Here is a 26,965-nt window from a genome sequence, read left to right on the forward strand (position 1 = left end):
AAAAAATATATTATTATTTATCTACCGCTCACTTGTTCATATTCTCATGGATTTCTTTTTTGACAAATTTCCCTGCCGCACTCGCAGGGCGGGGGCGGGGGTCTCCAACCTGGATTTGGGGCCGTATCTTCACGCAGAAACTGACACAAAGCGGGGCCTCTGCAGCTTGGGTGCTGAGGGCCAGGCTCCGCCCCCACCGCCGCCGCCGCCAATCAGATCCCAGGACGGACTCCCCTTCTCCCACCCCTGTCCTCCGGCGACTGACTTTCCACGTCCCAGGCCTCTGTCTGCCGCCCAGTCCCTTTTCGCCTAAGAGGCTCTTGCCCCTTGGGAACTGCCGCTGCCTCCTAGCCAGTTCTCTCTGCCTCGAACGCGCGCTGCAGGGAATAGCGGGGCAAACGGTGAGTGGGGGCCTGCGATGGGTTCTGGACAAGAAAGCCCTGGCGGTGACACAGGCCACAGCCTGGAGCGCGGGTGGCCGGGCGGGGAGACGGGGCGACGTGGAGAATGTCCGGGGAGGCTGTCTGTGTGTCTGCGCGGGATCGGGGAGACGTGGGCACTGGCGTGGGGCATTTGCGGTCCCCCAGGGGAGGGTAGCAGACGCATTCTACGGAGGATTGCTCACTCTTTGCCTCTCGGCTCTTCCCTGATGTCTCTCTGCAGCTCCGTCTCAGTTCCCTTCTTGCCGCATTGTTATTAAACCCTGCTTGTCTAGGGGCGTAGGACCCCCCCTGTTTCTTGTGCTTTTTGTCCTCTGCAGGAAGACACTGAGATATGAGCTAAAAGGAACTGTGGAGGCGAGGTCATTATACCTCCTGGGGACTTGATCTCGAATTCTTTGGGGCTAGCTTGCCTCTGCATAACCCCCAAGGTGAAAGTCCCCTCCTCCCCGGGTGCTGTAGGCGCGCACGGGCTCTGAGTGTGTGTCTGCAGTGGGGGAGGGAGCTCGGGGTGCGCAGGACTGGGTGTGGGGAATTGCGCGTCCTGTTCAGTCGGCAGTGCTTTGGCCTGAGGCAGTCAGTGCTGGATAGAACAGTTCCCGGGTAAACAGCCCCGAGGTGGCCACTGAGCTTGGCTCAACCTGCAATGGAGGGAGGCCTTACGTATGGGAGAAAAAGATGTACCAATCAGATAATCGTGGAAACTTCTTGGAAGAAGTGCAGGTCTAACTAGACATAAAGGACAGAATGTATCTGTCTAGCAGGCCATCCATCCATCCTTCCTTCCATACTACAAAATATTTGTGAATTGACTTCATTTCAATACTTTCCTTTTTTCTTTTATTTTTTAAATGTATTAATAAAAGTATATAAAACATCTAAGGATAATAAAGTGAGTGCCTGACCATCTCCTAGGTCAAGAAATAGGACACTGCAGTACCTTAGAAACCCCTCTGTGTTGTAGATCATGCCCATCCTTCTCCCTTCCCTAAGAGACATCTATCCTGATTTTTTTGTATTAATCAGTTCCTTGCTGTCTTTTATAGTTTTATTATCTGTGTGTATTCCAAAAACATATATATGTGTTGACTTTCCCTGTTTTTTACTTTCATATTAATGGCATTATACTGTACATATTCTTAAATTTTTGAGATTCACCCCTGTTGGTAATTCCTTCATTTTCACTGTTTAGGGTTTGAGTATACCTTAATTTATCTACTCTACGCGTGGGTTGTTGCTTGTTTGGGATTTGTATTAGTTATCCATTGCTGTGTAACAAATTAACCCGACACTTAGCAGCTTAAAACAAACAAAACCAACAGACAAAAAGCCTATTATGTCACAGTTTCAGTGGATCAAGAATCCAGGATGAGCTTTGTTGGGAGTCTGACCTAGTATCTCTCACAGGCTCCAGGCAAGGTATTGGCTGAGGCTACAGTCATTTCAAGGCTGGGGTGGAGGGAACCCCTTTCAAGTTCACTAGCATGAATCTCGACAGGCCTGTGGGCCTCACTGGCTTGGTAGGACATACCAGTTCTTTGCCACCTGGGCCTCTGTACAGGAGTTAATAACAAGATGGCAGCTTGTGTCTCCCAGAGTGAAGGCTTCCAGAGAGAGAGAGAAAGACAAAAGCCAGTGTCTTTTTGTAACCTACACTCAGAAGTGATATCCCATAATTTTTGCCATCTTCTGCTCATTAGAAGTGAGTCACTAGTTCTAGCCCACACTCAAAGGAAGGGGATTACACAAGACTATGAATATCTGGAGGCAGGGATTATTGGGTGCCATTTTGAAGGCTGCCTACTACAGGCAATATTAACAAATAATGTTCTCTATCTTGCACATGCCTTCTGGTTCACATACACTGGTACACTTTGGTTCTGTGGAGTGTACACCTCAGTGTAGAACTACTGGGTTGTAAGATTTGTATATGTTTGACTTTCTTAGGTTATTCCTAAACTGTTTCCAAAGTGTTGAGCCAGTTTGCACTCTCCAGCAACAGATGACAGTTCCTCTTGCTCCACATACTTGTCATAACTTGGTATTATCAAATTTCATTTTTAGCCAGTCTAGCAGGCATGAAATAGCATTCTATTTTGATTTTAACTAGCATTTCTTTGATCACTAATGAAGTTGAACATATTTTCATTGAATGATGAGCTATTGTGCTTTCTCTCTGAGAAAGCCTCCTTCCAGTCTTTTATTCATTTTCATATTGGGTTGTTTACCTTTTTCTTATTGTCTCATTGGAATGCTTTCTTTATATAGCCTGGATGCTAATCAATCCTTTGTTAACTATATATGCTGCAAATGTCTGCTTTCAATTTGGTGCTTAGCTTTTCTTTCTCTGTATGTCTGACTATCTCTCTCAATGAACTAAGTTTTGAATTTTAATTTCAATTTTACTATACTTTCCTCTAAAGGTTTTTAAGGTTTTGTATTTGGCAGTTAGCCTTGTTCCACCTGGAAATTGATTATTATACTGTTTACTGTATATGGATAATCAACTATCCCAGTATCAGTGATCTGCATGAATCAAGTTTTTCATATATGCATGAATTTGTTTTAAGCTCCCTATTCTCTTTCATATCTATTTGTCTAACTCTACACCAATACAAAATTGTTTTTAATTACAGTAGTTTTATAATAAGTTTAAATCTAGTAGGAAAGATCCTCCCACCTCTTTATTCTAGTTCGAGTGTTTTAGCAATTCTTGGATCTTTGACCTTCCATGTAAATATTTAAATAAACTTGTCAAATTCTTCAAAACAGGAAAAAAATAAGCAAAGAAACAAGCCTGCTGTATTTTTATTAACATTGCAGTAATTCTGTATATCAATTTGGGGAGAAATGGCTTCTTCAAGATGTTGAATTTTTCCATCTATAAACTTGATATTTAATGCCATTTATTTAACTTACCATTAATGTTTTTTAATATTCTATAATATTTTTTCATTGTTTTCCTTTTGCTCATTTTTGTTAACTATTTCTAAGTACATTATATTCTAACTGCTATTGTAAATGTTTTCTTTCATAAGAATTAAATTTTGTCACTTATTGTTTGTTGCTGATGTATAGGAATCCAATTGCCTTTTATATACTGATTATATATCAAATGTGACAGCCTCCATTAATCATTCTAAATTTACCTGTAGAACAGATTTGCTATAAAGGCAGTCATATCATCTGAAAATAGTGACAGTTTTGTTTCTTCCTTTCTAATCCTTATACCTTTAATTTCTTTTTCCTGCCTTACTGCATTGGCTAGGACTTCCAATATAATGTTAAAGTAGAGAAAGGTGTCTTGTTTTATCCTTAAGATAATAGAGAGAAAGATTTAATTATATCAGCTTTAAATATCACATTCATGATGGTTATTTTGTAAATGCTTTGTCCCATGATAATAAAGTCTGGTTCTTCATTTGGCAAGCACTTTTATTATGAGTAAATAGTTTATTGAATGCTGCTTCTGTAGCTGTTGATTTTCTCATATGATTTTTTTAATTTAAATATGTTAACATGGTGAGGTTTAGTATTTAATTTTTAGTATTAAATCAACTTTACATTCCTGAAATAAACTCTCTATGATAAATATGTAATAACTTTTAGATATAGATACAGATCTAAAGATAAGTATTAGGTATCTGCAGCTATATATGTGACTAGAGATTGGCTTATAAATATTCCTCATGGTACTAACCCTATCTGTTGTTAATATCATTTCATAAAATAAGATGAGTAGTATTCTCACTATTACTATTCTCTGGAAGAATTGTGCAAGATTGGAATTATCTGGTCGAGTATTACTTCAGATCACCAGCAAAATACTCCGGGTTTGGAGTTTAGTTTGTCAGACAGTATTAAACTTACTGGTCCAATTACTTTAAAGATTATAGGCCTATTTAGATTTTCTTATGGAATCAGTTTTCCTAAATTGTATTTTCCAAGATATTTAACCATTTTATATATACATGTGTGTATATATATTCAAAATTAATAGAACAAAATTGTTCACAATATTCTCTCATCTGTTTAAATATTTTCTCATTCATTATTATGACCTTCTTTTCATTACTAATGTGTATTTTTTTTCTGTTTTTGGTTTGATTAATTTTACTGGAACTTAGACTACCTTATTAGCTCTTTCACATACACACACACAAAAAAACTGTCTTTTTAAAATTTATTTTATTACTTCTTTCTTATTTCTTTGAATTTTTCTGTTATTTATTTTCTAAGCTCTTAAGGTGTATGCTTAGCTTATCAATTTTGAGCTGTTCTTCTTACATAAGCTCTTGAGGCTATAACTTTGTGTTGCTGCTCTTTAGCTGTATCTCACAAGTTGTGATATGAATATTTTGCTCTTTAGCTATATCTCACAAGATCTGATGTGAATATTTTGCTTTCATGCTTTAAGTATTTATAATTTCCATTATGGTTTCTTGTTTGAACCATTAATTTTTAAGAAATGTGTATTTCAATGCCTAATCACTCATATGAAGAATATTTTATTGTCTTGTAGTAAATGTTGCCTAGCTGACTAATAATTCATTCAGGGACCATAAGATGCCATTTCCTTTGGATTTTTTTAAGCTAGCTTTATAACACACCACGCAGTCAGTTTTCTTTGTGTACTTGAAAATAATGTGTAGTCTCTAATTGTGTAATGTCCTACATATACCTTTAAAACAAGTGTTAATTATGCAATCCAGATCTGCCATATCTTCACCAATTTTTATCTGCTTGAATTATCAATTACAAAAATAGGTATGTTAAAATCTCTCACTATGATGCTGCATTTTGAAATTTCTCATTGTAGATCATTGTAGTTTTACTTCACATATTTTGCTGCCATGTTACTAATGAATTGGAATAAACTGAAAATATCATAATGTAGGGATATAAAATATTATGGCTATCTCTTAATGCTTTTTGTTTTGAATTTTTAATGTGTTCATGTATCATCAAGGTTTCCTTAATTGGTGTTTACCTCATTTATCTTTCTTTCATCCTGTGACTGTAAATCTTTCTAAATCTACATTGTAAGTATATATGTCATAAACTTACTTGTATTTTTTAAATCTTGTTTTTTTTAAATTATTGCTTGACAATTTATAACTTATTATTGAATAATTTAGTCCTGTTATATTTATTGTGATTAGTAATACAATTAGATTTACTTCTACCATCTTATTATTTGCTTTTAATTTTTTATGGTTTATCTGTCTCTTTCATTCCTCACCATTCTTTCTTTTCTCTCCTATATTTCCCCATTTTACTCCTCTTATTTGGAAGTTACATGTTCTAATGTTTTAGGTCAAATGTTTTAGGAGTAACTCTAGTTGTACAGTACACTTAACTTATAACATTTATTGAGATATAATTGACAATTAAAATTTGCATATATAAGGTGTACAATGTGACTTTTAGACAGATATATGTATACATTGTAAAATGATTACCACACTCAGGCTAATTAACACATTGATCACCTCACATAGTTTACCCTATTTTGGTGAGAACAATTGAGATCTACTATCTTAGAAAATTTTAAGTATATAATACAATACTATTAACTATAGTCACTGTGCTATATGTTAGATCTTCAGAACTTATTCAGCCTAAATATCTAAAACTTTGCAACCTTTGATCAATATTTCCCCATTTCCAACTTTGCCCCAGTTTCTATTAACCACCATGCTACTCTCTGCATCTGAGTTCAACTTTCTTAGATTCTACATATATGTAAGTTTGTACAGTATTTGTCTTTCTCTGTCTGAATTATTTCAAAACTTAGCATAATGCCCTCGAGGGTCATCCATGTTGTTACGAATGGCAGGATTTCCTTCTTTTTAATGGCTAAATAAATTCCATTGTGTGTGTGTGTGTGTGTGTGTGTATATATATATATATATATATATATATACACCACAACTTTTTTATTCATTAATCCATTTGATAGACACTTGGGTTGTTTCCATATTTTGGCTACTGTAAATAGTGCTGCAGTGAACATATAAGTGCAGATATCATTTCCAGATACTAATTTCATTTCCTTTGAATATATACCCAGAATTAGGATTGTTAGATAATACAGTAGTTCCATTTTTAATTTTTTGATGAATCTCTATACTGTTTTCTATAATGACTGAATCAATTACATTCACATCAACAATGTACAAGGTTTCCTTTTTCTCCACATCCTCACCAACACTTGTCATCTTTTGTCTTTTTGATATTAGCCCTTCTAACAGGTGTGAAGTGGTATCTTGTGACTTAGATTTGCATTTCCCTGATGATTAATGATTTGAAAACCTTCTCATATACCTGTTGGCCATTTGTATGTCTTCTTTTGAGAAGCGTCTATTCAGGTCCTTTCTTTATTTTAAATTAGATTATTTGGTTTTTTGCTATTGAGTTGTTTGAGTTCCTTATATATTTTGGATATTATTAACCCTTTATTGGATATATGGTTTGTAAACAGCTTTCTCCCATTCTGTCCTTCATTCTGTTGTTTCCTTTGCTGTGCAGACACTTTTTAGTTTGATATAGTTCCACTTGTTTATTTTTGCTTTTGTTGCCTATGTTTTTGGGACCATATCTGAAAATTTATTGCTCAGCCCAATGTTAAGGAGCTTTTTTCCTACATTTTCTTCTAGTAGCTTTACAGTTTCAGGAATTATGTTTAAGTCTTTAATGCATTTTGAGTTGATTTTTATATATAGTATGAGGTAAGAATTCAATTTCATTTTTCTGCATCTGGATAACCAGTTATCCCAACACCATTTATTGAAGAGACTATCCTTCCCCCGTTGTATGCTCCTTGCACATTTGTTGACAATCAATTGAATGTATGGCTATAGGATATGAAATCAACTTATAAAAATCAGTAGTGTTTGTAAAAGATCTATACACTGAAAATGATAAAACATTGATGAAAGTAACTGAAGACACAAATAAATGAAAAGATATTCCAGCCATGGATTGGAAGAATTAATAACGTTAAATCATCTCTGTTAGAAGATGACATGATCTTGTACATAAAAAAGCTTAATAAATAATTTAAGTCATCTGCAAATAGAGATTATCTGCAAACAAAGACAATTTTACTTCCTTCTTTCCATTTGAGATTTCATGTTTTTCTTACTTCATTGCTCTGGCTAGAACTTCCAGTACTATGTTGAAAAAAGTGAGAGGGAGACCCCTCGCCTTGTCCCTGATCCTAAAGGAGAAGCTTTCAACTTTCGACTCTTGAGTATGATGTTAACTGTAGATTTGTCATATATGGCCTTTATTTTGTTGAGGTACATTCCTTCCATGTCCAATATCTGACAGTTTTTGTCATGAAAGGAAGTTGTATTTTGTCAAATGCTTTTTCTGCACCTGCTGAGATGATTTTATCCTTCATTTTGTTAAAGTTGTAGCACATTTATTAATTTGCAGATGTTGAACCACCCATGCATCCCTGGAATAAATCCCACCTGATCATGGTGTACAATTCTTTTAATGCACAGTTGAATTCACTTTGGTAATATTTTGTCTAGGATTTTGCATCTGTGTTCTTCAGGAATGTTGGCCTGTAATTTTCTTTTCTTGTAGTCTGCTTGTCTGACTTTGGTATCAGGGTACGGGTAAGACTCAAACGGCACAATAACTTTAAAACAATTTATCTTCGTTAACCCCCATCTTACAACTGTGTTGTTGTTATTGTATGTTTTTATATGCCTTTATATCCCAGAAAAGGTACTTGTTTATTTAAATAGTCAATATTAATTGGTGTTTGCCTGTATATTTACTCTTTCCAGCATTCTCTATTCCTTCCTATAGTTATAGATGCCTGTCTGGGATCATTTTTCTTGATGTTGAAGTACTCCTTTTTATAGTTATTACACTGCATTGCCAGCAAATTATCTCAGGTTTTTTTAATCTAAAATTGTCTTTATTTTGCCTTCATTTTTTGAGGGATATTTTTGCTCTGTGTAAGTTTTCGGTTGGCAGATTATCTTCTTCTTTTTTTTTTCCTGTGGCAAAACCACTGTATTCTGGTTTCTATCATTTCTTTTGAAAATCCAGATGTATTATTCGTCCTCTGAATGGATAGTATCCTTTACTTACCACTAACTTTTAGATTTCCTCTCTGAATTTGTTTTTTAGCACTTGACTATGATGTGCCTAAATGTAGTTTTCTTTGTATTTATTCTCCTTAGGGAATGTAGAGGGATTCTTTCTTTGTTTTTCAATCTGAGTTTTAATGTTTTTCATCTCTTTCAGGAAATTTTCAGTCATTAATTATTAAATATTGCTTCTGTTTCATTCTCTCTCCTCTCCTTCTGGGACTCTACACATATGTCATGACTTTATACCATGTCTTATAATTTTTATTATATAGCCTTTGTACATTCTTTCATCTCTATATGCATAATCCTTTCCTCTCTGTGTGTGCTAATTTTGGATACTTTCTACTGATCCTTGTACAGTTCACCATTTCTTTGGTCATTTGTGTCTAACATGCTATTATAGTCAACTGTTGAATTCTTGATTTCAATTATTTTTTTATTTCTAAAATTTTCATTTTAATATTTAATGAGTTTTAATTCTATACTGAAATTTTTCCAGCCTGTTTCTGTTATTTTTGAACACACTAATTACAGTTATTTTAAAGTCAGTCCCTATCTAAGAACTCATTGAACCACTTGTGAGTCTGTTTCTATTATTTGTTATTTCTCTTGAGTTCTTGACAATTGATCTTTATTTTTTGCCTCCTTCTAAATTTTTGATTGGATGCAGGACGTTATGAATGAAAAATCATAAAGTTCTGGTTGATGTTATTGTTTTTCAAAGAGGATTTTTTGGGAGTGGGGGACAGATAAAGTACTAGCAGGTTACTTTCATACTATCAAAGGTTAATTTTAAGCTTTCTTAGACCTAGTCTATTTCAGGTTTTTCCTGAACATATTAGCTCTTCCACATACACACACACACAAAAATAGACTATACATATCTTTTGGTGACATGTGTATGCATATCTGTTGGATGTATACTTAAGAGTGGTATTACTGAGTAGTCCTATTTTTTAAATTTCAAAATGATTTTTGTAACATTTTAAAAGTACAAAATGTCTAAAGAAAAAGTTACTGGTTTTTTTCCTTAGAAAAAATTTCATGACCTCCCCATTTCATGACATAGCCAAATATGTCTTTATTTTTCCTGTTAGAGAAACAGAAACTTACAAAAGCAGGATCATAAATTTTTCACTGAAAATATGTATTGAGATCATTCCTCAAAGTTTGACTTGAGCTCATCTTTTTTAAGAATGATGTAACATTTTGTAGTATGGATTTTTAATAACTTATTCATTCCTATGTTGCTGAGTATTTGCAGAACTTCATATCTCAAAAGTTATTTCAGTGCTTTCAGGATTTCATGACAGCTTCTATTACTCAGGGCAGAAACTGGAAAGTAAAACAGAAACACGAGGGCAAGTAAGTAGAAATAAGAGAGGATACAGGATTTATAATTGAGCTAGTAATGGAGTTTGAAACAAAGGAAGGATAGAACCAACTGAAATTTGGGGAGACATAGAAAGAAAACTAAAGGCTTAAGGGAGAATATTAAAAGAGCATGAAGATGAAACTTACAGTACAGAAATTTGAAATTTGGTCAGTTGTCTACCTCACGCCCATTTGTTTCATTGAGAAGTGATCCTTAGTTTGCCTTCCTTACCCCACATTTATCTGTCTTGTCCATCCAGCCATCAATTAGACATCATGGAGCACCTATTTACAACCACATGAAGTGGAGAATCTAGAGAAGAATAAAACAATTCTTGGCTTAAGCTTCCTCTAGTTTGGGAAGTTGTAATGAAACCCTAAAGTAATCCAAGATGTGGTACTCTATCCACTTTACCTTGAATCTACATTCCTGTGGAAGGTCCAGCCTGGATACTGTTTTGTGCTAGTGGAGAAAGCTTTAAAGTGGTCTCTTCCTGAGGACAGTTTGGTCTGGGTACACCTTCTCCTTAAGTACACCAGCCAGGGTGGTGAGGAGTGAGGAAACAGGACAATGTACAGAGGTCACATGGATCTTGCAAGCCTTTTGGGCCAGCCATAAAAAAAGGGCAAGTGGTTTTCCCCCAGGTTCTAATGTTGAGGTCACCAAGCTAGATGAGCAGACACTGATTCAAGACAGGACCCAGTCAGGCATAAAGCCAAGTCCTGGCTCAAAAGTCAAATGTTAGAACCCACTATTTCTTGATTAAAGTAAGTCAGAACTAGGAACAAAACTCAAGAAACCCATCCAGAGAGACAGATCATATTTATAGAGGGGTCACTACCAGCTATTTGAGCAAAGATATTTTATCTATTTTTAATTGATTAAATTTATCTATTTTTATCACATAATAATACATATTACTCTTGAAACGTTAATGAGGTGTATAAAGAAAAAATACAAGTAAACTTCTCTTTCCTGTCTTAACTAACCGATTCTTACAGTTTGATGTATGTCTTCTATATAATTTTTGTTTATATAAGCATATAAACATATTTTTTATACCTAGAGAAATACAGTCTCCATTAAATGTTTATGTGCGTATGTGTATAATATATATATATATATATATATATAGCCAAACTCCTGGCAAATATATATAGATTTAAGACATCCTTGGAAATAGCTGTATTATTTTATATTAAGACATCATTATTTATCAACGAACTAGCTTGCTGGTAAATAGTTTCACGGATTTTTTTTTTTTTGACAAATTGCCCTGCCCCTCTGCCCGGGCAGGTGCCGGGGTCTCCATCCCGGATTTGGGGTGGCATCTTCGCGCAGAAACTGACACAAAAGCTGGGCCTCTGCAGTTTGGGGGAGCCAGGCCAGGCTCCGCCCCCACTGCCGCGTCCGCCAGTCAGCTCCTGGGACGGCCCCCTTCTCAGTACCACTTCCCCCCAAAGCTGCCCACCTCCATCCGCAGCCTCCACCACCACCTCCACCAATTTTCAAATCCCAGGCTCTGTGCCCCCTTCTCCCTGTCACATCTCTACAAAGGACTCCCTTCCCTCTCTGAAGTAGCGGGTGTGGAAATTGCTGGAAAACGGGTGAGTCTTGTCCAAAGATGGTTTCTGGAAGCAGAGCGGGCCGGCGCACCGACCAAGCCCCCTCCTGCCCGGCTGGGAGAGGGAGGGACGCAGCCCGGTTTGCGGGAGCGCAGGGAAGGGGGCCCTGCGGGCCTGCGAAGGTGATCGGGATTTTGGCCTGAGACCGTTTGGGCCTAAGGAGGCAGATGTCTTTCAGAGAAGATTCCCTGTGTTTTCTTCATGTCTGTTTCTCGCTCACCTTTTTTTCCTACCCCTCTGGCTCTTATTTCTTTAGTGCTGTATTTCTTCTCCTCCAGGAAGGCATCAAAAGTCTAATATATCCCTGCCCTTTCTAAACATTCTTCATAATAAAATCTTTCAAAGCTACAGATAAGTAGAGAAAATAATGTAACAGATTTATCAGATGCTGACATTTTTTCACCTCTCCTTCAGCTCCCTCTTAACGTCACTCCCTCTTTCTCCCTCCGTGCCTCTCTTCCTTTCTAAAGACACAAAATCCGACATTTAAAACCTTTTTACCCCACCAAGTCTCATGCTACCATCCTCAGAGGTAAGTTAGGTTGTATCCCCCCCTTGTATATTTTGGTCTTTTTATTACATATTTTTACGTAAGAAATACATGCGTTTTCACTGTGAATTTTAAATTTTTTCGTGAAACTCAACATTTGGGGGTTTTTACCTTGGCATTACTAGTTTTGGCATTTCAGACCCAAAAGGAACTTAGCAAACAAGTCACTAGCCCTCCTTGTTTAGCTAAGAATCCTGAGCCCTGGAGAAGATAAAGGGCATCCATCACTCCTTGACTGGGCAGAATCCTGAATTCAGGTTCTCTTGATTTCTGTTCCTGGCGTTTCCTCTACATAGACCCTGCCGGTGAGCTCACCTACTCACATGCTCCTATTGAATGTTGTTCATATGATTCAATTTGGGGAAACAGGATTGAAGGGAAATGGGGAAAAGAAATATGACTTGGATTTGGACCAAAATCCTAGTCAAGATGAAAAGGTATGCATTTTCCTGAAACATATTATTAAATCTTGGACGACCTTAATATTTATTTTATTTTAACAAGCACGTGTACAGCCTTACTGTATGTGAGACACTGATCTAAGAATTTTGCAAGTATTCACTCATCAAACTTAAACCTTACAAAATAAATCTGTATCATAGGTACTAATCTTAGCATCCCCATTTTACATACAGGTCCTGAAACTGAGGCACAGAAAAATTAAGCAACTTGCACAAAGTCAACTCAGCATGTAAAGTGTAGCACTAAGATCTGAATCTAGGACATCTGATGACAGTCTAAGTTCTTAACCACTATGCTACGTTATATTATCATAGCCCCTGAGGAGGTAAAGCATCACACAGAGTAGGAACTTGCAATTCATAGAAGGGAGGAGCAGCTGGCAACAGGTTATCAGAAAGGACTTAAGGAAAGAAAGAGAATTTGAAATGTATACAGAAGAATAAATTTCAGCCGCCTATTGTTTGTTTGAAATATGATATATTCCTATTTTTAACTTAAAAAAGCAAAGTAATAACACTGCAAATGACACAGAGCTATAAAAAAGTTGCCCTCCGCTATTCCTCAGATGAAACAATTCTAGGAGGTAGAGCTGTATCTTTCCCTTCACCCACCATAATACAAATATATGCAAGGCTGCTTTTTATTATAGAAATGAAAGTATATTCAACAATTTCTACAATTTTTATTTTCCCCTAGGCAGTATGTCAAGTACATTCCCTCAACGAAATGGAAATCCAAGCTCCTCTTAAGAATTAAATCATACTCTGTAGACTGTGTCCTACGGTCTGTTCAGCCTTTTCCTTACTAATGAATAGGCTGAGAAGTTTATCTTTAATAAGTCGGCTGCCCCACTGCCGAGATGGGGGCGCCGCAATGCTGAGCCGGCAGGGCTGGCGACACAAAGAAGCCCTGTCCCCTGCCAAGCGCCGCCCCCTCGGGCTCGCGATCCCGGGAGGAAGTGGGGAGGAGACTGGTGGGGAACCCCTCCCCTCCTCCCGCTCGGTCTCCTCCCAGCTCGCTCGCCCAGCCCTGCTTGCAGGGACGCCCCTTACCCGCCCCACCGAGCGTCCCCCCTCTGCACCCAGGCCTGCTTCCTCCAGCTGCCCCCGTGGAAGTTGCAGGGCGACCTGGTGAGTGGTCCTCTTCCGAATGCCCCGCAGGCTGGACTAGGGGCGGGTGGTCGTGGACTGAGCCCGGGTAGCCGGAGGGCGGTGCCGGAGGCCGAGGGGGCGCGAGGGGCGCGCGGCGAGTCTGAGGGTACCCAAATTGGCTACAGAATCCCTTGCTGTTGTGTCCGCCTTTCTGCGGCGATTGTTCTCCCTCCTCCCACTCTGCATCTTTCCTGCCGCATTGCTCCTCCTCTCTGGGTTCTGATATCTTACGTTTGTCTGCTTGCTTTGTGTCGCGCAGTTACGCACAGGCCTGGCCTGGCGACACAACGTCTGATCCACAGCTTTATCGGATGAGACTACCGTAGCCAACGAGGTGGCAGGGCTTGCTCAGGGTCACCCAGGTAGCTGGTGACAGAGCATCACTTCTGTCCTACTGCCCTTTGATCTTTGCAAACACCGTCTCTGGGACTGAGATCCCTCGGCCGCTCACATTGCCCCCCGGACGCTGGGGGATGTGTGTGTTTGTGCGTGTGCGTGTCTAAGAGGGGACAGAGGTCTTTGCACCCCCATCCCACCCAGACCTCCGTGCCAGCGGGCCTGGAGAACACCCTACCAACGCGAGCTTTTCCACTTGTCTGTTTCCCCTTCGCTCACCCCTCCCCCTGCTGCCTCCCCCTACCGCCTCCCCCTACCTCAGCCCCCTCTCCACTCCTCCTCTGACGTCACCGACATGCTCTTTGCAGACTGGCTCCGGGCCTGGGAAGGAAAGTCTGGCCTGGTGAGGCCCTAGAGAAAGGAGGAGAAAGTGGGATCCCACACCAGAACTTAGTGCTGACAGCCCCGAGCTCGGAGTTAGGGACATCTGTCTCTCACGTTGTCCATTTGATAGGACACCCTCTTAAGCAGGCTTGTCAGCAGCTAGTAAGAGGCAGCACCTGGATTTTTTTTTTTTTCCTCAAAGCCCAGGTCTCACTGCTGGGCTCATGTTCCTCCATTATGCTGTTTTCCTGGAATTAAACTAGTGAAAGAAGTGAGGTAACAGGAGTGAGAGAAAGACAGAGAGCCCCAGGGGAACTTAGGAATTAAGAACAGGGTGCATTAAGATTGAAATAGGGAAAGAGAAAAAGCAAACGTTTTGAATCCTGCCTACTTTTATGGGGATGGAGAGAGGAACTGATTCTGGAGGGCAACAAGAGGGTCCTCAAAGATATCCTTAGTGGTCTGGTTTTTTATGCTGGATGGTTGGTATATGGGAGTTTTAGTTTTTTAAATGTTTTAATATTTTTTACCATTTATATTCTTACATGTGCATTACATATTTCTTTAAATGCATGCATTAAACCCTTTCTAAATGAAAATCAAATAAATAAGATTGACCTAGTTGTATCTAAGCATGCAAAAAGAGCTGAACCCACCCCAATTCTGGCTACTGTTTGCAGAAGATGGTGGACAATGGAAAAGATATTGGATATATAAGGGAAAAGAAACAAGGGGTTCATGGAAAAAAAACAGCATGAAGAAGAGAAGACCCATAGAATTGCATGTCTGTGATATGCATCCTTTTCAAGGCCAGGGCAGCTGTTTGCTGAAGAAGTGATCGCAGTTTGCCCTTACACCCACATCCATCATTCACTCATCCATCTATGGAGTACCTACTCATTCTCCTGGGGAATCCAAGGAATAAAACGTGTCCCCTGACCTCAGACACTTACCCTACTTTGGGGGTTTGAAATCAAACTATAATGCAGGCCTGCTACCCTCCTTCCCTCCCAAATACATCTCTTAGAAAGGGAAACCCTGTCTAGGTACCACAGGGCTCTTTGTGGTAGGGGATTTGGGAAGCCCTCTCCCTGAGTTACAGGGTGTGCGTCAGGTGCTTCCTGCTTTAGAAGTGCCTTGGGTTCCAGCAAGCTAGTGGGCCTGGGGGAGAGAAGGCAGGAGCATGGAAGGAGAATCAAGGTTGAAGAACTTCAGGAGAGAAATGAGATTCCCTCACGCTGTGTCCATCTGAGCTCACCGAGGGGGGAGGGCAGAAAGTGACAGAGGCGCAGAGAGGAAACATTTGCTTCAAAAATCAAGTGTCACCGATAGCTGGTTAAAGTGGGAACAGAACCCACTGCAGAGGTCAGGGAAGTCCCGCAGAGGAGGAAATCAGATTTATTGGTGGCCAAATGCACAGACTTTTGGGAGATGAAGGAAGACATTTTAGGATGACTGAGGTGGGGTCAGCTGATGAATCTAATCATTTATATACTCAACCATTTCATGTGTGTTTGCTTGCTTGAATTTGTATTTCCTGTGCTATTTTTAATCGTGATAGTCATACACCACAATTCAAAGGCTGCAGAATTGTGTAAAGAGAAAGAGTACTGTCCACCTCTTCCTTTCTACTGCAGTCAGTGTTAGCTTGTTGAAATGTGGCTTCTTTAAATTTTGTGTCTGTAAAGCCCTAGGAACAGGTTTATGTATTTCTGGTACTTCAGAGCGTGGGCTCCAGGCCTAGATTTCCTGGGTTTGAATGCTGGGTCCCCCACTTACCACCTCCGTGACTTAAGCAAGTAACAGATTCTCTGGCCATCAGGTTTTTTGTTTGGTTTGTTTTTTGGTTTTGCCCATTTTTAAAATTGGGATAGTAATAGTACACACCTCACAGGTTTATTATCAGGATCACATAATGTATATAAGGCGCTCATAAGGAGGCCTGGAGCCTGGTAAGCCCGGGATTGCCCTTACTGCCACGAAAATTACTAGTACTACTAGTCGTAGTACTTTCATCCGTACAAAAATGGATTTGTGTCCTACATATTAAAGTGACTTGAAATTTGCACTTCAGATATATCTAGGACATTCTTCTAGGTATGAGGAAAGTAGATTTAACTCCATTCTTTATAATAGCTACGTGGTATTGTGTAATACTGATTATCCTGCTTTACTTAAACAATCTCCCTTTCAAAACTCGTCTTTCCACACCCACAGCTTTGGGGTCAGAGTGTGGCTGACACAACAACTCACTCACAGTGTAGGAAAGGGGAGGGCTGGCAGCTAGAGGGGCGCTCGGGTGTTTCCACCCAAACCCCACTAACCTCAGGCTGGCAGTCGAGCCAGGGAACCAGGAAGGAGGAGGCGACACAGCAGGAAAAGTGCCCCTCTTCCATCTGGTCCCCTACTGTTCAAATCTCCAGGCCACGTGTCCAGCCGTTTGTCACTTCACCATGGATATTTCTTCTCCCGTGAGCTAGCTCCGAGTACAGCTAGTGAGACAGAACAGAGTGCCCTGTTCCAGGTGTGTTTGGAGTATCAACACTGGTAGCAACAGGCAGCTGTTTGCAGGGGTGTGTGTGGGTGGCTGGCTGGGGCTGTGCCTCACAGTCTCACGCTGGGCACAGTGGGCTCTGGTGGGCGGGGGGCGCCGGGGGCAAATGTGGAAGCTCGGTAGCTGTAGCTGTGGGTTAGAGACCCTGCACCCATGGGAGTCAGAAGTGACTCTGGGAAATATTTGTTGTCATTTATCTAACTACACGTCTAGGTTTTCCTTTATCTGTGTCCATTTGCAGTTGTGTGTGGCAGTGAGAGTCCGTGCACATTTATCTTTAATACAGCTGCTCTTATTTCTGTAGGAAAGGTCATTCGAGGGATCACTAGTCTAAGGACAGGCACACCTTTAAAACGGAGTTGCTACTGTCATCCTGCTTTCAGATTCTCAGTCCTTCCAGCAGACTGTGACAGCGTTTCCATGGCCCCGGGGACACTGGACAACATTATCTTCACCTTCTCCTCCTCCTCCTCCTCGTTTCTTCTTTCCCCGCCTTCTTTTTGGACAATCTTATGGGTAACATATATTTCAAATGCCTGATTAGTGAGATTGAGCATATTCTCATAGACTACTGGGCTATTTAAATTTCCTCTTCTGCGAGTATCTTCTCTTAGAAGGGTAGGATTTCATCGGGTAGAAGGATGTGAGAGAGGGAACAGGAAGAAAGACAATGGAAAGAGAATCTAAAATGAAAGCAGGGCACGTCCAGGAAGGGCAAGTATCCTGGAAGCTGCAGGGAGGTAAGGTGACAAGGAGGTACAGCTGGAAAGTAAGGAGCAGACAGCCCCAAAGGCCTTAAACCCCAGGAGGAAGCTCAGATTTTCCCCTGTGGGCAAAGGCGAAGCTCTGGGAGGATCTTTTCTGAGAAATAATACAGTCAGCTGCTGTAGAAGAATAAAGGCGAGAACAGATACTGGTGACTTAGAAACTGGATCCATTTAGTTCAGGAATGCATTACTGAGGATGCAAACGAGGTTAACGGCTGTGTGATTGGAAGCTATGAAGAAGGACATTGTGACCAGCTGGACGTGGACCAGGAGAGAGAAGGGACACAACTGTGACTTCTTGCGCTTTGCTGTCCTGGCTATTTGTGGACACCAGGAGGAGCAGGGACAGACAAGCCTTTATCAACCAGCTGTTTGCTGATTGCATCTTCTCAGTAGAAAAGAAATGAAGAGGTAGAAGGTCCCCTCTTTAACAACTGGGGACCTTGAGTTTATGTAATTTACCCAAGAGGAGCTGGTTTGGAGGGAAAAGAATAAATTTTAGACCTTTTAGTTTTAGAGATAGCAACAAATGACAGTATGCATTCACGAGGGGTCTCGAGTTTGTTAGTTATATCACAACCAAGGTCTTTGCGTCTGTGGCCGGGAGAAGGCACAGGGAAGGCCTATGCCAAGGGCTTTTTCAAGGGCCCACAGAACACTTAAGAAGGAAATACCATCATTAGTGTTAGTATTGTCTCCAAAATAGGAAACTTATAAAATCAGAATCAATAAATGCTTAAAAAATTAGATTTTTTTTCACTTTATAAGAATTCCCTATTATGTATATACTTAAATAGTTTACTCTTAACCAAGTAATTTTAGGCAAATACATATACATATATATATATACATATACACACACACAAACACACACACACACATACACACATATATATATATAAACACATGAATACTTATACATATAATAAATAATGGGAAGCCACTTAACCCGTGTTGTTCCTTTAATACTATGTGGTAGATACTATTATCCCTACTTAATGAATGAGGAAACTGAGTCTGGGAAGTGTTGCCTGATCTCAATTAGTCAGTAGCAGAGCTGAGATTCTAACCCAGACAGCCTAACTCCAGCGTCTAAGTTTCTGCCTACTTTGCCACAGCACCTGGAGAGTGAGCGTGTTCTCTAACAAGGGAGAGGCAGTAGGAGCCAAAGATAAACACATAAGGAATATCTGCATTTTTCAGGAGCGGTAAGGGAAGATAGGAAGTGAGTCTGTTGAGAGGTTGCAGATGATGAGGTTGGCTCAGGCCGTAACGTTAGAAGAGGTAAGAGCCTCCGAGGCCAGGAATCTGCACCCAAGTGGTCAGTGAGGATGATGGGCCTGGATGTCCTGACTATTACACATGGGAAGTGCTCCAGGGAAGTGCATACAACGGAGGTCAGACAACAGCGTGACCCTAAGCGGGAGCTCGTGAAGAAGCAGAGGATTTTTGTAAGGACACATCCACAGACATACACACCTTTCTCTGCTATGTCCAGGTGTCAGTAAGAATCTGCCGTAGTTCAGAATGTGTTACCTTTTGCTTTTGGTTGTCTGGGATCTGGACTCGAGCCACAGAGGACTTCTGCTTTCCTCTTACCTACGTGTGACTGTGACCAAAGAACGCTCTCTGAGGACCCAGAATTTTCAGACTGAGGTTCTGGCCCTAAGCTGGGATTAACTGGATCAGTGTGGGAGCCGAGTTGGGTGGAGTGGGAATGGGGAGGCAGCATGTTCGTTTCCAGTGGTTGCCACTACAAAGTACCACAAACTGGGTAGCTTAAACAACAGAAATGTATTCTCTTATTGTTCTGGAAGCTTAGAAGTTTGAAATCCAGGTGTTGGCAAATTTGGTTCTTTCTGGAAGTTCCAAAGGAGAATCTGTTCCATGCCTCTCTGAGCTTCTGGTGTTTTCGCCAGCAATCTTTGGCATTCCTTGGCTTGAAGAGGCATCCTTCCAGTCTCCGCCTCCATGTTCTCATAGCATTCTCCCCTGTGTATCTGTGTCTGTGCCCAAATACCCTCCTTTCATAAGGACACCAGTCATTACATTAGGGCCCACTCAAATCTAGTATGAGCATACCTTAACTTGATTACATCTGCAAAGACCCTGTTTCCAAAGTCACATTCACCAGTACTGGGAGTTAGTACTTAAATATGTGTCTTTGGGGACCCAGTTCTGCTCTCATTCTTCACTTCTCTTTGTTTCCTTCTGTGACAGAAAAGTGTTGAACTCATTTAGTTTGACCAGAGGAGTGTTAGAGGATGGGGTATAACGGGGCTCCTGGGGTCAGGGAAACACTGACACCCTGGCGAGCTCTTAAGTCATTTCGCAGTGTCGGTCTCATCTCCTGAATGGGAAGAACTGCCCCAGCCAGTGGGGGAGTGAACTGCTTGGCATGTTTGTTTGTTTATCCACCTTTCACCAGGCTGAGTCTTTGCTTTCCTCTCTGCAGAAGCCGATCCAGCCATGGCGACTCCCTCTGCTGCCTTTGAGGCCCTTATGAATGGAGTGACAAGCTGGGATGTCCCCGAAGATGCCATCCCCTGTGAACTGCTTCTTATTGGAGAAGCCTCCTTCCCGGTGATGGTGAATGACATGGGCCAGGTTCTCATTGCCGCCTCCTCCTATGGCCGAGGCCGCCTGGTGGTGGTATCCCACGAGGACTACCTGGTGGAGGCCCAGCTCACTCCCTTTCTCCTCAATGCAGTGGGCTGGCTTTGCTCTTCCCCTGGGGCTCCCATTGGTGTACACCCATCCTTGGCCCCTCTGGCCAAAATCCTCGAGGGCTCTGGTGTGGAGGCAAAGATTGAGCCGGAAGTGAAGGACTCCCTGGGTGTTTACTGTATTGATGCCTACAATGAAACCATGACTGAAAAGTTGGTCAAGTTCATGAAGCGTGGAGGGGGCTTGCTCATTGGAGGCCAAGCCTGGGATTGGGCCAACCAGGGTGACGATGAAAGGGTTCTGTTCACGTTCCCTGGGAACCTCGTGACGAGCGTGGCCGGCGTGTACTTCACCGACAACAAAGGAGACACAAGCTTCTTCAAAGTCTCTAAGAAGATGCCCAAGATCCCAGTCTTAGTTAGGTGAGTGTATTACCCCCGTGGGGACTTGGTCCCAGGTTAAAAAGCAGACAAATGGTTCTTGTCTTCAGGCTACTCCCAGGCTAACATAAGAGAATTTGGCACTCAAACATGGATTCACCATGAATCAACCAGAGTTTCAAAATACCTTAATGCACAGGAGGGGCAGGGTCCCTGTTGTTGCTGCCTCCTCGGACCAGATCACTTAGCTCTTTGAGGGGAGAAACATCCTTGTGACCATTTTGTCCCCCAGCATCTAGCTTAATAAAATATATTGCTGAATCTCAGAGCTGGCATGACCAATCCAGGAGGGTTCCCAGGAGAAGGTTGTTTGCGACTGAAATGTGAGAAAAAGGGAAAGAGACATAAAGCACCACAGAAGACAAAGTCTAGAGAACTGTGGGAAAGGTTTTGAAATATCCAGCCGGTTGGGATTAGGATGGAAGTAAAAATTAGAGGATTCAGAAGCTAAGATACCAGAAGAGCTGGCAAAAGTGATATGTGCTGAATCTTAAATCTTGGAGTGAAGAGAGGATTTTTAACCTCTGGGGGCAAAAAAATCAGATAATGGAGAATGAAGGAGGCAGGTGACGGGTGCAGAGTCAGGCTGGACGGAAAGCTCTTTGAGGGCATTGCCCATCCTGTTCCATTCACGTTGTGTTCCAGCACCTCACACGATGCTTAACATGGAGCAGGTTAGTAGGTGCTCAGTAAACATTTGTTGGATGGATGAAGAGAGAGATGAGAAGCTGGAGTTGTCCCAGGAGTAAAAAAAGTACACCAGGCCACTCCCTAAATTGTATGGGAAAACTCACAGCCTCCTTGGAGCAAAGAGTACTGGTGTTTCTGACCCAAGGCAGGATTGAGTGAGGCGGGCACACCAGGCATAGAAGAGAGACAGGGCATGAGCTGTGGCCTCTCTGAGGCATGGAACTCCTGCAACACCCACAGCTGCGTTCTCACATGTACAACGAGGGAAGAGTTATTCAGAGGCGCAATGATTGATCAGATTGGTCAAACTTCGGCTTATTGGTGATCTTCATCGTAAGGCACAGAAAGGGAAATGACAGCCATAACTGCTTTTAAACTGTGTAATCCCCTTTAGTTGCCTTAAAAGATGTTCTTTCGCTATCAAAGTCATGCCTCTTTCTTCTTTAGCTGTGCCTATATCCCATCATCACAGTTTTTTTCTTTTTGGTTAGTCGTGTATTGCCAATACAGTTGGCCCTTGAAAAACCTGGGGGTTGAGGGCGCTGCTCCATGCAGTGGAAAATCAACACATAACTTAGAGTCAGCCCTCTGTGTCTCTGGTTCCATATCCTCAGATTCAACCAACTGGATCCTGCACTACTGCAGTGTTTACTGTTGAAAAAAGCTCGCATATAAGTGGACCCATGTTGTTCAAGGGTCAACTGTATTTTTGAATTATGATTTTTCTTCATGGGATATTCTTTGAAACTCATTTTCAATATTGCTGGATCTCTTATTTTTTTATTTTCATTTTAAAATTACTAGATCATAAACCCACAACTCTTTTCATCTTTGCACATTATTTTCCCCATTCATTCATAATTTTATGCTATTGTCATCTTAGCACACATGCTGTTTGGAATTCTGCTCATAAATAATTTTCATACTATGTAATCTTTAAAATTATATTTGATGGCTTTTATGGGAATACCAGTGTATATACCTTATTTATTTAATCATTTGCCCACTGTTGAGGATTTGGATCTTTTTTTCAGTCTTGTAATTATGTAATACTGTATAAAATATCTTCAAAGCACTTTAGAAATATTAGACAGTATTAGACACCAACGTGCTTTTATTAGAATTCAAGAAGGAAGATTATTTCCATCACAGGCCATGTGAGATTCACATTGAAAGCCCCTGTGGATTTAGTTACTCTGCCCAAGTGTCTTGTTATTTATTTTTAAGCCCACATTTGAACATGTGAGTTTGAATTAAGATGGCTTTAACCTTGTTGCTTGCACATTTCTTACTAAATTAAACCCTAAATAAGATCTTGGGATCATCTCAACCTTCAAAGAGTAAACTGTCCACAGGTCTTACCAAGATGAATCAAATTTTTATCAGAAGAAATTACTCCTTTTATGATCAGAAAAATAAAACCCTAAGTAATAAAACCATAGGATCTACTTTTAGCCTGGTGAGGATACCCACAGATGTCAGGACGCAAGCCCCACGGTCCCTGCCCTCACTTCCCACCTGGAAAGCATCAGGAACTGCGTTTAGAACACTAGCCTCCGTGGCATCAGCATGACCAAGCCACCAGTGCTCTGCTCCCTGAGCAGTCTCTGCCCTTCCACCCGCTTGTCCTCAGTGCCTCTGCTGTGCCTCTGCTGTGCCTCCAGCTCTGAGGGCAACAGCTATGGTACTTGCAAAACCAGTCCCACCTTCTTCCTATTAAGTATTTCATTTGAGCACACACTGGATCCAACTGTCATAAACTACTCCCAGCCTCATTGCAGGACTCAGGATTCTAGTAAGAGATTTCATATATACTGGGAAAAGCATCGATTTTAGTGGAAGCAGGCCTTAGTAAGTTCCCAAGCTCTGTCTGGTGCTTGCTCTAAAACCTTGAGCCACAGGTAAGCCTCACCTCTAAAGCAGGATTAATAATGATTACCTTTAAGGGTGGTTGTGAGGATTAAATGAAGTAAGAAATATGCTCAAAGTACCTAAAACACTTTAATTATTTTGACATCAGCCTCCGTGCTATGGTATGGAAGCGGATGCGGGCATGAATATCATTCCCAAACTGAAAATCACATGGCATCTATCATTATTCTGCTTTGCCCCAAGTCATATATGTTGTTAAAGTTGTATAAGTTAATGACATTTTAACTGATATTTCTTCCTACTTCCTCCACCAGACCGAGGCAGCATCATCATGATGGAGGCCACATTTTACCTTCTTCATACGTTTTGCAAAACAGGGATTAGGTACTGAACTGGCTTTACCAATAAAGGGATTTGATGCAGATTAAATATATTATTAGATAACCAATCTTAAGGAGGTTTCAAGAGAATCAACCACAATAGTTCCACAGTAGTCTGTCTACTCTTTTGGATAAGAAGGCCCTTGTCTCATTTTAACCCAAATCTCAGGCGTCTGTTAGAGTTCTAGTTCTATGTTCATTCATTCATTCATTCATTCATTCAGTGAGCATTTATTGAGTATACGCTACTTCCCAGGCATTATTTCTTATTTCAAGAAAATGACTTCCAAAGATCTGAGAATTAGAAGCACACAAACATCTCCAATAACCAGGCCTGGAAGAAACTGCAAAACCAAGTAACTGTTGTAGGAAGAGGGCTGTGATGTCGTAGTTCAGTGGAAACCTGGGGTTGCTGCCAGCAGCTGCATGTGGTGACCTCAGCATGTGCTTTCAACTCTCTTTTTCCCTCTAAAGGGAAAGTGCTGGAGTAGAAGGTCTTTGTCCCCCTTTCAGCTATTACTCCACTGAGACTGGTTTTCAGTCTTCAGTGATCCCTATATATTCACAGAGTCATCAGAGATGCAGAGAAAAGAATGTGGTACAATGGTCATGCTCTGAAATGTCCACATGCTCCACATTCCTCACCTTGAAAACACCCCTGTGAGACGTGAACTGGCAGACATTGCAAAATGATGCCATATGTTTGTATGCATCTATCTCCACTTCATTTTGAAAGATGGTCAAGAGATACTATACACAAAAGGAGTCTTTGGAATTCCAGATTATGAAGATTTCAGAATCTTGAGAACTGACTATCTACTTGAAATGAGCTCAAATGAAACAAGAAAATTTACAGAAGAGAAGCATGAATATGACTCCCCAGGTTGTTTGGAAAACAAAAATATCTGAGCAGATATTAATAAGCTTATTTGTAACGAGGATGCACAAGTCCTTGGAAGTCACTGCTAGGATGGACAGAATGCTGACCACAGATGGTATGTCAGGTCACGGCCCTGCATGCTGGGGTGAATACCTGCCTGACTCGTCCTCTGCCCTTCTGTGTTCCTAGCCGTGTCTAGCAGAATGGTATCACTTCGTTCTCACAAAATAATCTAGAAGTTTTTAGAGAGTACATTCAAGTGGGAAGATGAGCCACTTGACAAGAGAAATTGGTAAATCACAATTCAGTTTTCTTTTCCTTTTTATGAACATTTTCCTTTCTTCAACTTCAAAATATTTGCTTCCTGGAGAAAAGGGAAACAGTCCCAAAGTACATAAGATAAAAAGTGGAAGATTTTCTGTTCTCCACCTCTGCCTGTTACCACTGCTGCCCAGAGGTGATCACTGCTAATGGTCTGGACTGTGTCTTTTTGGATGCTAACCCTACATGTACTCTTTCAGGAAGTAAGAGAGGAGGAAAGTTTTTGTAACTTAATTGATTCAGCCAGTATTTCTCTGACTAAAACCAGAGAAAGAAATTGCAAAACAAAAAACTATAGAACAATGTCCCTCATGAATATGGCTGCAAAAATTCTTAACAAAATATTGTAAATAGACTACAGTACATAAAAAGGATAATACATCAAGACCAAGTAAGGTTTATTCTAGGAATGCATGGCTGGTTTAACATTCAAACATTGAATTAATTCACCATAATAACAGAATCAATGAGGGAAACTATATAATTCAACAGATGCACTCACATCAAAGAACTCTGACAAAATTCAGTGCTGAAGCATGATAAAATTTCAGCAAACTAAATATAAAAGGGCACTTCTTCAATGCGATGAGTCATCTTTGAAAGACCTAGAGCTATGAGCATATTTAATAAACAAACTTAGGTGAAATACCCTAAGTATTGAAAACAGGGCAAGAAGGATGACCGCTCTCTGTTTTTATTCAACATGGTACTCAATGTTCTAGTCAGTGCAGTAAGGCAAGTAAAAGGGAATAGATATTAAAAATTAAGAGGCAAGCCTGTGTTTATTTGCAGAAAACATGACTGTGTAAAAAATTCTTAAAACCCTACAAAAAAGCTACTGTAATAACTGAGTTTAGCAAAGCTGCAGGATATAAAGTCCAAATACAAAAATAAATTCTATTTCTATGTATTAGTAATCAAAAATTGGTCACTGAAGTTAGAAATACAGTATCAGTTAAAACAGAGCCCCAAATCATGAGATACTAGCAGATAAATTTAAGAAAATATATCACACAACCTGTGTGCTGAAAAGCATAAAACATCACTGAGAGAAATTAAAACCTAAAGAAATGGCAAAATACACTACGTTGATGGATTAGAACATGCAATATTTTTAAGATGTCAGTTTTTCCCCAAATGATCTGTAGATTCAGTGCAGTCCCAGACAAAATTCATATTGGTTCTAAAATTATATGCAAATGAGAGGAACTAACATAACTTAATTTCAAGGTTTACTAGAAAGCTAAAGTGACCACAACTGTAACAGTTGCCAGTCTTTTCTGTTATCACATCTGATTTGGGATCATAGTTAAAAGCCTTTCCTCACACCCAGATTAGAAAAGATTTCACTCTTGGTTTCTCCTAGTACTTGTGTGTTTTCATTTCTAAAATGTGTGTCTCTGATGCATTTGGAATCTTTTCTTGTGTACCCTGGGTTCAGTTTATCCTTTTCCAAATGGCAATCAGTTGTACCAACGACATTTGTGAAAACATCTATCTTTTCCAGGTAATATAAAATGCCACCTTTATTATATTACTAATACCCACATTTACCATGTTGCCTTTAATTTTTTAACAGATGTGTATTTTTCTATCTGGGTTGGGAGCTAACTAGTTTTTATAATCTACCTTTCCATTCAAAACAGGAACTCCCTTTGTCCCATCCTTCTGCTTTCCTGTGCTCACTCCTTACCGCCCATGTTCTTTTGAAATCGTCCGGTATTTTGGTTCCAATTTGGTTTTACCTTTGCTTTACTTGCTTCTTTGTTCGCTTTGTTTTTTTAACACTGTGGCTCCTACTAACTTGGAATGATTTGTTGCCAATCACATCAAGTATCACAAGAACTTTATCAGCAGTTTTCCAGCATTAGTTATAAATTATACTGGCATTTCTGCCCATCACTGCTTCGTGTAGCAAATTTGTTCCTACATTGTATTCATTTTCGTTTTTCTA

At 40.4% G+C, this 26,965-nt stretch overlaps 1 protein-coding gene and 1 long non-coding RNA gene across 6 annotated transcripts in view; one reads left to right on the forward strand and one right to left on the reverse strand.

Moving 5' to 3' along the window:
* Positions 1-261: 261 nt before the first annotated feature.
* Positions 262-26,965, forward strand: part of TCAF1 (TRPM8 channel associated factor 1) — a 40,866-nt gene continuing 14,162 nt past the window's right edge. For 2 of the 5 annotated variants that reach the window (XM_072964297.1, XM_072964294.1), the window contains exons 1-2: positions 262-401; positions 20,217-20,850. In XM_072964297.1, the coding sequence (XP_072820398.1) occupies positions 20,231-20,850 (620 nt within the window). In that variant the 5' untranslated portion in view covers positions 262-401; positions 20,217-20,230. Of the gene's footprint in view, positions 402-11,404; positions 11,540-13,571; positions 13,700-20,216; positions 20,851-26,965 lie in introns of those variants that run through there. The other 3 variants (XM_072964296.1, XM_015244267.3, XM_072964295.1) reach the window with 2 other exon arrangements.
* The window catches only part of LOC140697290 (uncharacterized), a 67,504-nt gene continuing 50,152 nt past the window's right edge, over positions 9,614-26,965 (reverse strand). Inside the window, exon 3 of the long non-coding RNA XR_012074178.1 lies at positions 9,614-9,892. This is a non-coding gene — a long non-coding RNA (uncharacterized lncRNA). The remainder of the gene's footprint in view (positions 9,893-26,965) is intronic.

Source organism: Vicugna pacos, chromosome 7 (genome assembly GCF_048564905.1).
Source record: "Vicugna pacos chromosome 7, VicPac4, whole genome shotgun sequence".
In the NCBI taxonomy this organism is placed as follows: Eukaryota; Metazoa; Chordata; class Mammalia; order Artiodactyla; family Camelidae; genus Vicugna; species Vicugna pacos.